The following is a 14,500-nucleotide window of genomic DNA, read 5'->3' as shown; positions in this document are numbered from 1 at the left end:
AGGTCTGCACAGTATTCAATCAGTACCTTGTTTTCGATGAAATAGTACACAAACTCCTCAGCGACTCCTGCCCCCGGTTCCTGTTGGGTCTTCTTGATGCGGGGAAGGCGTATCTCCAGCGACAAAGTACGTCCCACTCCCTCCCTCCATGAATTGTCTACTCTGCACTCATAAATTTGTACTATTCTTTCAAATTCAGGGTAAGAAGGAGTCAAGAGGGAGAGGGGATGATGGTGATGGGTCTAGAGGTAGAAATCTATCTAAAGTGACATGAATATCTACCCTCTCAGTCTGTGAATTCCTGTCCTGTCTCTGCAGTGAGGCCAGAGGCCTGGCTGTCCACTGGCCCCAGTCCTGGTCCTGGCCGTCTGCTCCTGGTGTGCCACGTCTCTGGCTTCTACCCAAAGCCTGTGTGGGTGATGTGGATGTGGGGTGAGCAGGAGCAACAGGGCACACAGCGAGGTGATCTCCTTCCCCATGCTGATGGGACATGGTATCTTCAGGTGTCCTTGGATGTGAAATCCAGGGAAGCAGCTGGCCTGTCATGCCGGGTGAGACACAGCAGTCTAGGAGGCCAGGACATGGTCCTCTACTGGGGTGAGAAAGACTGGGGTCCAGCTGGGAAAAAGGGTAGTGGTCCTCCAGCAAAGCAGGATAGCCAGATGAAAAATTTGGGTGGCTAGACCAAAAGTGACTAAAAAAATTGGTAATCCAAGAAATGGAAGAGCTGAGAGTGAAGTCTTGAAAATATGGGAGGATGCATTGGATTGGATGAAGGGTCCATCTCTGAGGAGGGATGGGAGAAGTGAAAAGAGGAAGGGCGGTTGGTGAGGCAGAGGTTGACAAGAGCAAGGAGGACAGGGAGGTGCAGTTCAACCCAGGGTAGATGGGAAGTGATACCTTCTGTGCACCAAACCCACAGAGCAGCCCCACTCCATGGGCTTGGTCTTCCTGGCGGTGACAGTGCTCCTGGTGCTTCTGGCAGGTCTGGCGTTGTGGCTCTGGAAGCGCTGGTATGTCTTTGGAGCCACCTTCCTGTTCTTTCCCCTGTGTCTTCCCACCTTTCAGTCTGTCTTCAACCCTCCTGCTTCCAGTGGCCTCCCCCCTGCTGTTCTCACCTCCACCTGCTGCAGAGTGACTCTTCCTCTGTTTCTCCCAGGAAAACACACTGGAGACAGCAGTGTATTGACCTCCCTTCTGAGCGAGATCCCAGCAGCCCAGGCTCCACTACTTACCTAAACCCAGCTCAATGGTGACGTCCTTGCAACTCTGTGTGTGTAATTTTGCCTTTCATTTTTGCTTAGTGATCAGTTGTCAAAATAAGCTCAGTGTAATGTAGGGTGATTTGTTGTTCTGACTTGGTTCTGGAACTTAAGTGTCAAAATTTAACTTGGTGCAAAATGATGTCCCAGCACCTCCATGGGTCACAGGCATCAGATGTCACTTCCTCCAGTGAGCCCTCCTTTATTCAGAAGTGGGAGCAATCTGTCTGGTGAGAATTTCCACCACCTTTTCGGACACTTTGACAATTCTATTCCTGACCCCTGGTGCTTGTTTTCCCCAGTCAGGACCCTTATCCCTTCTAATTCTTAGGATTCTTGAGAGAAAAGTCCATGTTTTCTTAATATTTGTATACTTGGAAAGGTGTCTCACCTGCATGGAAATGTCCTCAATAAAAATCTGTGTTGAATTTATGCTAAATACATAGGTTTTTCTTCTTCTTTTTCTTCCTGACATGTTTGTAGCAGTTGAGATGTTTGATGCTCTTCTTGTTAAAAGTCTTGTCACCTAGCCAAGGGAGTTCACAGTTTCCCTGTTCCTGTTGACATCTCCAGGCCTCTAAGTAGAAACAAGTTTTTTTTGTGAAGATTTGTATTATTTAAAGATTTTTTTAAAATTATTTATTTATTTGGCAGAGAGAGAGACAGCGAGAGAGGGAACACAAGCAGGGGGAGTGGGAGAGGGAGAAGCAGGCCTCCCGTGGAGCAGGGAGCCTGATGGGGGGCTCGATCCCAGGACCCTGGGATCATGACCTGAGCCGAAGGCAGACGCTTAATGACTGAGCCACCCAGGCGCCCCAATTTGTATTATTTAACTACACAAACCTATTGGATGGATCTGTTGCTCCAAGTATTCTGAATTAAATAGAAAGGCAGGATTCAGCCTTCTTGATGTCTGTTGGACTTAAAGAAGCAGCAGAACTGTCACCCTGGGACTTTTTAAAAATATAAGGTCTTGTCCTCAGCTGACTTCCTGAATCACAATTTGCATTTTACCAAAATCAGCAGGGAGATTCACAGGTGCATAAATGTGATGTCTGAGAGGGAGCAGTGCCTGTGTGTCCCTGAAGGGAAGAGAGACACTCCAGGAAAAAGAACAGGAGTGTTTTGGTCAAGAATGAGTGGGGATCCAGCAAGGACCATGCATACAGTGCCTCCTGGCATTCTTGGCTGCTGTGTTGCCATCCAGAGGACATGGAGTCAGGAACAGTGAGCCACTGTCCCTGGGGGAGATGCGGGGTACAGATTCTGGGAGCCTCTGTTCATGACACTTGCCACCTGATGACTACCCAGTCTTGTTTCACGTGCGTTCCTGTTTAAAGACAGCTTCTTGGGACGCCTGGGTGGCTCAGTTGTTTAAGTGTCTGCCTTTGGCTCGGGTCATGATCCCAGGGTCCTGGGATCGAGCTGTAGTCCAGCTCCCTGCTCAGCTTTTCCCTCTCCCTCTGCCCCTCCCCCTGTTTGTGCTCTGTCTCTCTCTTTCTCCCTCTCTCTCAAATAAATAAATAAAATATTAAAAAAAAGATAGCTTCTTTAATACGTATGTATTTGTAAATAATTTATTGTATGGAGTACTTCCCCACACTTAAACACCAGCTCAGAAGTGTGCAACATTTCCCAGCTCGGGTACTGTGATTGCCATGGTCTTTGGCTTTCAGTCCCACAGCTGTGCTGCCCAAGATGGTTTTACAGACTAGGAAACAGTCATCATCTCATGGATCCAAGAACAAAGCTCCTTTTCCCCTTTTTCTTGGTGTCATCATGCAGTCATCATAGCCTCCTAGATGTTACTTTAGCACTCTCTGGTGTGGCTCCACATTGCTGTCATGAATGTCCTGTTCCTTTCCTGGATTTCCTACACTGTTGACTCATTACCACCGAACTCAGTGCCCACAGCTCTGCATCAGGAGCCTGAGTGGGCCTCACTTACACAGGTGTTTTGTCATGAGGCACATCCCACCTTCTTCTGCTTAGGACACCAGTTAACCCTGCAGCTCTGGGCTTCAGGGCCATTTTAAACACTGAAATCACCTAGAAGACCACGGAAGTGCAGAAAATATGGCACCAAATGGACCATGAATAGGACACATGTTTACAGTATGGGAATTAACACAGGAAGGCAGAGGGGCACTTGGTTCAACCTTGGCTTGGGACACCTATGGTGGTTGCACTCTACGTGTCCATGAATAGTGGTGAGGGCCTGTGTCTGGGGGTTACAAATCAATGTCAGCAGGTAGGCCAATCGGTACAGACAGACTCCGAGAATAATGAAGATGGATCTTCTGTGACTGATGACCCCCGTGGCAGTGTGAGTGGAGACATCCATAGCTAGACCTCAGTTACTCTAGTTTCATTAATTAACTCAACAAACCATTCTCAAACACTGACCATGCAGCAGGGACATTCTGAGTGTCAAGTGGTGAGGAGGAAAAGGTCTTCCCTGTCTTCAGAGCTTGAAAATTTTACTTCCTGGTTTGATTGTTGTTTTCATTGTTCTTTCTAACCAGTTTGTTAGTCAGCAACTTATGTGGGTTGAACTAGGGGACAGGGAGTTAGTTCTATTTTTTTTTTTTTTTAGGGCTGAGAGTGGGGCCCAAGACTGAAAAATGTCCAGAGGGGCCATGTGCAGGCCCCAGCCCTACACATGTGGACGCTTCTGGAAAATAACGTTGAGATGGGAGAGGTGGTAAAGGTGAAAATATGGGAATGGGGAGAGCAAATCATGGGGACTTCTGCAATATCCCCACCTGAATCAGACTGCTTGGCTGTTTCTCTAACTTCCAGTCCACCTTGTCACCCTCTCATGGCCACCATGTGGATTTTGGTTGGTTGACTCCACCCTCATGTGTAACCTTGGGCTCTGATCAGCCTGAGGCCATCAGGAGAAAGCATATTTGTCAATGTGACATGTTGAAGGATGGGCAGGTAATCTGCAGGTCAGGCCAATCATCAGACAGATGCCATTTGTATCACTCAGAGTGATGGTTCAAGGCCAGGAACCTACTCCAGGTGGTACAGGTCACACACAGCCTGATTCTTATGGAGGATGGAGGGAAAAGAAATGCGTTCTCTTGTTCTGGATGATAAGGTCAGGGTGTGAAGCCTGAAATAAGTACAATCAATTTTCAGCATCAGAGAAGCAAGCTGAAGATGAAGCCTGCATGCAAGAAGGCAGAGAAATTGTATACATGAAATTTGCCAAGAGGGTAGATCCCAAGTGTTCTCACCTGAAGAAAGAAAAACAAAAGAAAAGAAAAAGAAGAGTTCTGGATGTGAGGTGGTGGCCGAGTTAACTGGCCTGGTTGTGGGCATCCTGTCACCATGTACACATACACCAAACTTCTAATGGTTACTTCATTTTATGTTTTTAAAAGAAAATGTCAATTAAAGTATTCCAACATGAGATGAATGCTACATAAAATATTAATTTTCATGATTTGCTTCAAATCAAGTTTCTTGACCAATTCTGCATTTTCCTTCTGAAATGCTGCATGCCCTCACTGAAGGCACTGCAGGTAAGGACATGAGCATCCAGGTGCAGTTCCATGCATGCTCCATGTGCACCAGACTCCCATGGTTCTTCAGGCTGTCCTCTCTGAGAAGTTGTTGGAAGACTTTCCTCAGAAGGACTTTTGTTCATGTTACGTCACAGGCTTGGCTGCACCTGTTAGAGCCCTCGAGGGTCCACATGGCCTGTGGTGCCCCCCAGCCTTCCTCCCTGGGAGCCTGGAAGGCTGCACACTATCTATAGGTCCAATGTTCATTTGTCATCATACTCCAGTGATGCCGAAAACAGCAGCAATAACAAAACCAAAGCATCAAAAAAGTGAAGGCAGACACACAGACTCACAGAAGGTGCTAGAGCCCCAATCACTCTGGGCTTCCCAGTTCCATCAGCCAGTACATTCCCCACATGGTTTAAGCTCTACATGGTGGACTTCTATCCTTAGTGACTGGAATCTCCCCTCTGATGGACGTGGACGTGGCCTCAGGGGGACACTGGGCTAATGTCTCTCTTCCTTGCAACGTTCCTCCTCACTTCCCTCTTTCTTTCCCTGGATTCTTGAAAATATTCCTCTATTCCTTTCTTGTCTGTTTGCTTTTATCTTCATGTGTCCTCATCTTGTGACACTCTTACCCTGTCTTGCGTGTTAACCCTGCCATCTGGATCAATCCCTGTCATGGATGTTTTCATGGATTTCTAACAAACCACTGGTCAGGAATTGAGGTGCTGGGTCTGCTGCTGATTAGTGACTGGCAGAAATTCATCCTCCAGGGTTTTCGTAGAGACCAAAGGACAAGCTGCACCAGCACATGATAAATCGGGAAGTGTTGTGGTAATGACAGTTAAATATTCAACATGCAAGAAATTTTCTGTAGATTTCTTCCTGATACAATATGTCCATTCATTCTTTCATTTCATCACGTATTCAGCTTTTCCTATTTTTATGGTAAATATATTCTCTGTGAGTGGTACCACTGTGTATGAGAGGCAGCTCTGTGTCCAGATATTTAAGATGCAATGAATAATCTCTTCCTCCAAGCTTGTTCCTTTTTTGATGTTTACATTTAATCACCCAGAGGCTAACTTCAGAAATCTTTGTAGGTTTTCCATCCCAGCTTTTTTGTCTTTGCCAAGTTATTCTCTACAAAATCTCCGAAAACTGTTTCTTCCCTTCCCTATGGTGGGGCTCATGAACGTCCACATGGGGTGTGGACAGAGCTTTCCTCTCTCCCTGCAAGCATTCCTGTTGGTTTCCTAAACAGAGGCTCTACCTCAGCCACAGTGGGCTCGCATTTAAGGGATGGAAGTGTCCACTGGGAGAACCTCCTCACGGAAGGTTCTAGACTATAGTATAGAGGCCAGTTCATGATTGGATATAGGAGAAAGGAGAAACGAGAACTTTCTGGATCTGGCAGTTGGAAGGAGGGGCAGTCTTGTCTGAATCCATGGGCTGACAGGGAGCAGGTGAGAGGGTGATGGTGGCCACTCCCACTCTGCAGACATGGCAGGTTCCGGGCATTGTGCCCCCACTCTGCATCACTCTCTTGACTGCTGGACATAAAAGTAATGTGATCAAGTTGAAAGGTGAGATATTTTAAAATGTGAAGTTGGGTTGAATAGTAAAAGTATGTTAAGTTAGTTAGTATGTGATGTTTTCCTAATTTATTCATTAGATCCTAATTTTGTTCTAAACTTGTTAATGGCATGTAAGAGCCATTATTATTATTATTATTTTTATTATGTTATGTTAGTCACCATACAACACATCATTAGTTTTTGATGTAGTGATCCACGATCCATTGTTTTCGTATAACACCCAGTGCTCCATGCAGTATGTGCCCTCCATAAGCCATTTTTTTTTTTTTTTAGGACATCCACACATGTGACTAGATGGCTACAGTCAGCTTTGTACCTGGGAGAAGAGTTAACTCATCATTATGTGATCACATTTATGAATCTTTACGCTTACTATTTGTAATAATTTCATTATGAATCCTTTAAGTTTTAATTATTTTAATTGTTTGTGGTCACCTTAAAAAAATCATTTTCTTATTCTCACATGAGAGGGAGTTTACTTGGCCAAGTCCAGAGCAAGTTGCAAGTGTCCAGGGAATTTCTCTGTTCTAGAGAGATTAAAAATGAACTTGAGAGCAAGGATGAGTACTGCAGAGAAAAAGAAGGGAAAGGACATTTCTTCTCAAATGAGGGCTGGACACGTCCGCACACAAATGCATGCTTCCTCATTAGCAAGAAGGAAGGAGAAGCCAACCTAGGGCATGTATCAGCACAATTAGTTAGCCTTTCTTGCAGTGAAATCCACTTTCTGTGTGACTTTAGTTTGGGGCTAGGTACACGCATTGGTGAATTTGATCATTGCTATGGTCTCTACATTTCAGAAATAATTTGCTTATGCTTTGTCCCCTTTTCTGTGGTGACTTGTAACTTGAGTCCTTCAGTATTTTTAACAGGATGCAGACCTTAAGGGATCATGAACAAGGTGTGTATCTGGCCTCACACCCGTCTGTTTCTGCATTTGTTCAGTTTTAAATATTCCAGACTATTAAACAGTGGTCACTAAGGACTGGTTTTCGCAGTCTTATTGACAGGTATTGCTTTTACATTGTTGAGTACTTATTCTCTTTTTCTGGCTCAAAATGATTGTGAAGTGACAAGTATTTGGAGAATTTACAGCTTCAAAAGCATTTATTTGTAAGCAAGATGGACTAAAAACATATGAGTTAAGATTTTAATTAAGAAGCTAGAAAAAAGACAAAGTCAGTAAAAATCTAGAAGGTAAAAAATTCATTAAAAGCACTAAAAGTTAAAAAGAAAGAGCAAAACAAACAAACAAACAAAAGGATAAAAGTGACTGACAACACCAAAGATGGCCTTTTGAGAAAATTAATAAAAATATAACACTTCTCTCAGAACTGATCGAAAGAGTAATAAATATGAGAAGTGGACATGTTACAGGAATGGCATATAGTTTGAATAAGAACATGTTATGATTTATATCAACACATTTGTTATAGATAAAATTTTATCTTAAAAAATCCTAGAAGAGGGAGAAAGTCTGAATGTACCATGCTTGCTAAGGAATAGGAGGGAAGGTCAGAGTTCCTGCTAGTTGCACAGGGTCCTAGGTACAAACTAGAGGTGCAGCAGGTAATTACACTCCAGATACTTTGTTCCAGGCAGAGAAAAGGATAGGAAAGAATCCCAACTAATTGTCCAATGCAAAATCGTCATGACACCAAAGCCAGCAAGGCTTTTTCCAGAAAAAAAATAAAACAATTATTAAAATAGTGACTACCTGCTCACCTCATTTATGCATACTTACAGGGAAATTAGGTATATAGACTCAAAATATTTGCAAACAGAAACCAGAACCAGATGAAGTGGGATTATCCATAGAATGCAAGGACTGTTTACCATTAAAAATCTCTTAATAGTATCACTTTAACAGATTAAGAAAATAAAGGCATATAATCATCTCCAGAGGTACAGAAAAAGGCATTTGATGTATTTAAATGTCACCTCTGATAAAACCTGCTGACCCAGAATAGAGGGAAACAGCTGCAAACAGCTTGTATGACACATATTTGATTCTAAAGGTTGAAAAACATTCCAGTGAATCAAGGACAAGATGCTGACCCACTGGAATCCTCACGGCTCTGTAGAATACTACAAGCCCTTCTCAATCCAGCAAGGCAAGGGAAATAAGGAGGCATGAAAATAGAAATTAAAGAAAATATTATTATTAATGCAGATCATATGATTATATATAAGAAAATAAAAAGTTAAATATTGGGAGTAATAAGAGAGTTCAGGAACTTATCTAGATAAAAAATTTAACATGTAAATAAAAATTGTAAGGATTTCAAGAGAATAAGTATCTTTTTTTTTTTAAGATAATATGATTTCTACCTAGAAACTAGTGGAGTAAAAGCAAACAATTAGACCTAACATAAAAATGTAGCAAGTTCTTTTTTTAAGAAAATATTTTATTTATTTATTTATTTGAGAGAGAGAGAGACAGACAGAGAGTGCAAGCGGGGAGGGGGGAGAGGGAGGGAGAGAGACAAGCAGACGCTGCACTGAGCAGGGAGCCCGATGCAAGGCTCATTCCCGGGACCCTGAGATCATGACCTGAGCCAAAACCAAGAGTTGGATGCTTAGCTGGCTGAACTGCCCAGGTGCCCAAAAATGTAGCAAGTTCTTTAGGCACAAAATAAATATTAAAAAATCAACAGCACTTTTTAATACTAGCAAAAAGAGCAAGTAAGATAAAATTAGATATCATTTATAATAACAACAATATCTATAAAATAGCTAAGAATTAGCTAAAGAAAGAATATGAAAGAATTCTACAGAGAAATTATACAAACTATTAAAGATCATAAAAATATCTCTAATTAATTGGAGTTACATAAATGGAGTTATTTATAAAAAATTATAATTCTCTTTAAATTATTCTATAACTTCCATAAATTCCTAATTAAAATTCCAGTTGGATTTCTGAAGGTACATAGTAAGCTTATTTTTTATATTATATAGTAGAATAAATGACTACAAATATCTAAGTCATTTTTGAAAGAGTAGAGCAAAGACTTATTGACAATGGAATAAAGTCTTACATGCAAAAGACAACACTACAAAATTAGTAGCATATAACAAAGCAGAATATTTTTATGACCCATTGGTGGGGAATTATTTCTTAAACTAAGTTCCCAGATTGGAAACTGCAGAGCCTTGGAGAAAAATGATCTATGGTGGTTGTTCACCCACCTTCCATATACACATACTCCGCTCCAGTTACAGGGGCCAGGAACTAAGTCAGGTCCTGCCGGTCAAGGGTCCTGGGCTCTCCACCCTTAGGGAACAGGAATGGGCATGTCCAGGAGGAGTGGGGGCAACACAGACTGTTCCACTATTTTGCATATTGTCGCTTCGGTACCACAAAATGTATAAAGTGGATGGACTTTTTGGAAAAAAAAATTAAAAAATAAAAGCTGTTGAATTTTACTTTGCAAAATGAAGGCTTTCTTATCAACCAAGTATAAACTGAATAAAATTAATGGTGGAAAATTGAGAGAAGTATTTGGAATTCTAAAATTAAAATATGTATATACACAGAGCACTATGGGAAGGTCTTTAAAACAGTGCTCAGTGAGATATGTCAGTAAATGGAGCATAGAGCATAATACCTTTTGTGGAAATTGACATTGTATACATCAAAGCACCACATTTTCCAAGAACACATAGAAACAGGATAGCACATCAATACAGGAGAACGTGGGGAGCAGAAGGTAATGGGGGTGAACACGAGGAAGTTTACAGAGGAAGTCTGTTCAGACCGAGTGATGACTGGGGGCCACAGATGGAAGAGAAGGATTAGTTCAACCATCTGCACTTAAGATTCTACACTCAAAACACAACAGAGCAAAATTAATATTGGAAAATGTTTTTAAATTAGGTTCTATAGAATAAAAAGACTGAATTGGGTTAATGGATTGCACCAGGGATAAAACACTAGGAAAAAAAACCCCATAAAAGTATATAATATTGTATAAAATATTTCCATTTCTAAGCACAGAATCAAAATATGTGCAACATCAAAACTCTCTGGTTGAAAATGTCAGGGTTTTTATAATCACCAAAGGCTACAGGTTGGGATAAATTTCTGTATTTTACCTCTGGGTGGCAGTGCAGATTAAAACAAAGCTTATGTGTCCTTGTTCCTAAAACATTAGAAGCCCCCCAAATCAAGCGCCTTACAAACCCATGCTTAAGTTCACAGTAACTTGTTAGCTTGTCATTGACATGACTTACAAAATCATGCATGTAAGACTAAGTTTATCAATAATAATACAGGAATAGAATCCAAGGGAATATATGGCTGGTAAAGAAAGATGAAGCCAAGAATGGGGTAAATTTTAAAAAGGTTCACGATGCTCTAAACGTTGGCTGTATGTGGGTTGTAAATTATGAGAGGGCTCGGAGGTGACTGAGACAGGGTCTAGAAGGATCTAGAAAGATACAGTCAGGTAAGTCATTTGGAAAAAGTACAGCTCTTCCTGGTCCTCGGGCCACAAAGAAATTTCTCCCATCAGTTCTTAGAAGGAAGAAACTATGTAGTGCTGTGAACAACGTTCTCAGGAAAATTTGTTCCATCAGTTTCATGAGTTTCCTAGGCCTGCTTCAGTCTCTTAAATAAGTAAAGTGATTATATCAGCCTACATGAAAAATGAGAAAGTAAGTCCATACGACACAACAGGATCGAGCCGGGTATGCATCTCTCCTACTTTCTGGCAAGCTCGAGGGTTGATTTGGCACTCTCTGTAGGAATGAGCATATTGTCTATATTGAACAGATTTCATGAGTTTTGAGGAGCAGTGATGTTGAGACTCCACGCTCTAACATACATGTCATGTACCACAATTTTATATCATCTGTTATGTGCAGAGCAGCAGCCAGTCATCAGTTGAGTTGTGGGTGGGATTGGCAACTGGACATCTCTCACAGCTTTTGGAGATGTATTCAAAAACTGTCACTTGAATCCCAGAATTGCTCCCTGCAGGCCGACAGCATCCCCAGGGAGCACCGAGATGCTTCCTGAGGTAAAGTTTTGGTGCTACTCTAAGACAGGCACTTGCGGGCTTAATTATGTTCCCAGTGCATGACCAATACCACTTCAGCAAGAACGCTGGATGCGACTTTAGGCAGGAACAGGTATGAGCCCTAATTTAGGTACAAAGTGTCCTGAGAAAAGCACCCATGGTGTTTGAGCTTTGAGCAGTGTTATTACCGGTTACCTTGTTCACGTGAAACTGCTCACCAACCATCTACCCGTGTGCCTCTGTGGGCAGATGAACTGTCAAATGGGGCTCCATGGCAGAGACCACTGTTTGTCTCCAGAATCTATTTTCTGCTTCCTCTAGAATAAATCAAGCCCCACTTATTAGCTGGGCTGAATCAAAGCTGCTCCTTAAACCCCCTGTGAGGTGGTGTGCTTGTGTGTCTGCGGTCTGACCCATGGACGTACAACTTCAGGGACATGGAACCAAAGCAGCTGCAGGTGGGTGTGCTCAGCCTCCTCCTTTCTCATGACCGCTGGCTGGACCGTGGGCTTGAAGGAAGGACCTCCAGCAACCACCTCGGAGTATGGGGTGAGTTTCAGAATGAGGACCAAGTGCAGTAAAGACCATAACAGGACAAAACAAAGCAAAACAAAACGTTCAAAAACCCCCAGAACAAAAGAGGAAGCTGGCCACCAAGTCCCTGAAGCAACAGAATGGCACAGCCCTGAACTGCCCCCTTCCAGTCTGTTCACGAGGCTGAGAGATACACTATCTTTTTAAAGATAGTGCTAATTTGAATTTTTAATAAAATAAAAGTCAAATGTGTACTTTCAAAAATATCCTTTAAATTGATATCCTTAGCCTTAGTTTGGCATGATATTTTAGTAAAGTTAATACCATAAGCAGAATGATATTAGAATCCCAGTTCAATGTACTTAATTCCTTGTAAGCTTCAAAGGATTAAGGGATTTTTTTAAAGAAAAATGAAGTGGTCAGGTCAATAAGAAGAGGGTCATCGATGCAAACAAAGTTTGCATTTTTTAAATTTCGACTCTAAATCTTATGATATAAAGTCAGTCTTTGCATGAGAGTGTGGGACTGTAAAAATTGATCATGAAAGCCTCGCTCTTACAAAAATATCTGGCTTCTGTTTGGCAAAAAAAAATAGTACCATTCATATATAATTACACCCAGAAATCTAAGGGTCAAGTGATAAGGCAGTGCCATTGTTTTCATATTTTAGCCGAGGTGGTGGCAGGTCTTTGAATGAATGGATGAGGAGATAAGCAGGAGAGGTGATAACGAGAGGAGGTGCTGGGAGCTCAGATGAAGGGTAAACAGAGAACAATGTTTACACAAGATAGAAAAGTGAGTAATGAGGGGCGCCTGGGTGGCTCAGTTGGTTAAGCGACTGCCTTCGGCTCAGGTCATGATCCTGGAGTCCCTGGATCGAGTCCCACATCGGGCTCCCTGCTCGGCAGGGAGTCTGCTTCTCCCTCTGACTCTCATGCTCTCTGTCTCTCATTCTCTCTCTCGCAAATAAATAAAAATCTTAAAAAAAAAAAAAGAAAAGTGAGTAATGAGACCCAGAAAAGAGAGAAAGAAAAGGCTCTGTAAATAAAAATGAATGTGAACACAGACCAAGTCAGACAAAGTTAAAGTTGAAACCAGATTAGAGAACATCAGGTTCTCTCCCTCAGACATGTCATGGTGGGGGAAAGAGACCAGCTGCAAGTGCATTCTGCAGGTGCCCCTGTGGGGCTTATCCTGCCCTCGGTGCTGTGGATGGGGGGCCTGTGGAAGACACAGAACAGAGACAGGGCTGCTGCTCGGAGCCAGGCAGGGGAGAATAACCTGAAGGCGTGTTCATGGGGAAATGAAAGGGGCAGTAAAAGCCATGTGGTTGTGGGCGGCAGTAAGATTTCTCAAACAGGGAAGTGGGCAGAGGGTGAGGTTTGGTAGGGAGGGGATGGCAGAGCAGGGGTGAGACCATGTGAGCTGGGCTCACAGTGGGGAGCTGAGGAGAGCTCTCTCTCTGAGGGGCAAGCATCACCTACGGAGGTGAACCTGGTGTACCTGCTCTTCTCATTCCCCTGAGGCCGAATTTCCCCACATACTTCTTTTCTTCATCACTCCGTATTCTTTCCTGTGGCGATCACATGGATTGCATCACGGATGAGTCCAGGAGAGAAACCGGGTAAAAAGTAGGTCTCTACGCCTTCTTCCCATGCCCAGAGGGTTGTTCTGGTCTCCTCCAGCCTGTGTGGACTCTGGCAGAGCAGGCCTAACCCCATGGTCACCTTCTCCAAGATCTTGAGACTAGAAGTGCAAGACAGTTTGATTTCCAGTGAATTCTCTCTTCCTGGCTTGTAGACAGCTGCCTTCTTGGTATCTCCTCACATGACCTTTCCTTGGTGCCTGGGGACAGGGAGAGAGGGAGAGAGAGAGCTCATTCTCTGTCATCTCTTCTTGTAAGGCCCCCCTGTTAGTAACTCGTGTAACCACGATTACTTCTTAAGAGTTCCCATCTTCACCCTCTTACACTGTTGGTGGGAATGCAAGTTGGTACAGCCACTTTGGAAAACAGTGTGGAGGTTCCTCAAAAATTTAAAAATAGAGCTACCCTATGACCCAGCAATTGCACTACTGGGTATTTACCCCAAAGACACAGATGTAGTGAAAAGAAGGGCCATATGCACCCCAATGTTCATAGCAGCAATGTCCGCAATAGCCAAACTGTGGAAAGAGCCGAGATGCCCTTCAACAGATGAATGGATAAAGAAGATGTGGTCCATATATACAATGGAATATTACTCAGCCATCAGAAAAGATGAATACCCAACTTTTACATCAACATGGATGGGACTGGAGGAGATTATGCTAAGCGAAATAAGTCAAGCAGAGAAAGTCAATTATCATATGGTTTCACTTATTTGTGGAACATAAGGAATAACATAGAGGACATTAGGAGAAGGAAGGGAAAAATGGGGGGGGGGGAATTGGAGGGAGAGATGAACTATGAGAGACTATGGACCTGAGAAAGAAACAGGGTTCTAGAGGGGAGGGGGAGAGGGGGGATTGGTTAGCCCGGTGATGGGTATTAAGGAGGGCACGTACTGCATGGAGCACTGGGC

At 43.0% G+C, this 14,500-nt stretch overlaps 1 protein-coding gene across 1 annotated transcript in view; it reads left to right on the top strand.

Annotated features, from left to right (window-relative positions):
- LOC116627465 (T-cell surface glycoprotein CD1a-like) overlaps window positions 1–3,056 on the top strand; it is a 32,563-nt gene extending 29,507 nt beyond the window's left edge. Inside the window, exons 3-6 of the mRNA XM_032397228.1 lie at window positions 3–126; window positions 319–597; window positions 923–1,013; window positions 2,939–3,056. Of these exons, the coding sequence (XP_032253119.1) occupies window positions 3–126; window positions 319–597; window positions 923–1,013; window positions 2,939–3,056 (612 nt within the window). The remainder of the gene's footprint in view (window positions 1–2; window positions 127–318; window positions 598–922; window positions 1,014–2,938) is intronic.
- Window positions 3,057–14,500: the final 11,444 nt, after the last annotated feature.

Source organism: Phoca vitulina, unplaced genomic scaffold (genome assembly GCF_004348235.1).
Source record: "Phoca vitulina isolate PV1807 unplaced genomic scaffold, GSC_HSeal_1.0 scaffold97, whole genome shotgun sequence".
NCBI lineage: Eukaryota > Metazoa > Chordata > Mammalia > Carnivora > Phocidae > Phoca > Phoca vitulina.
This window is presented reverse-complemented; position numbering and strand designations above follow the sequence as displayed.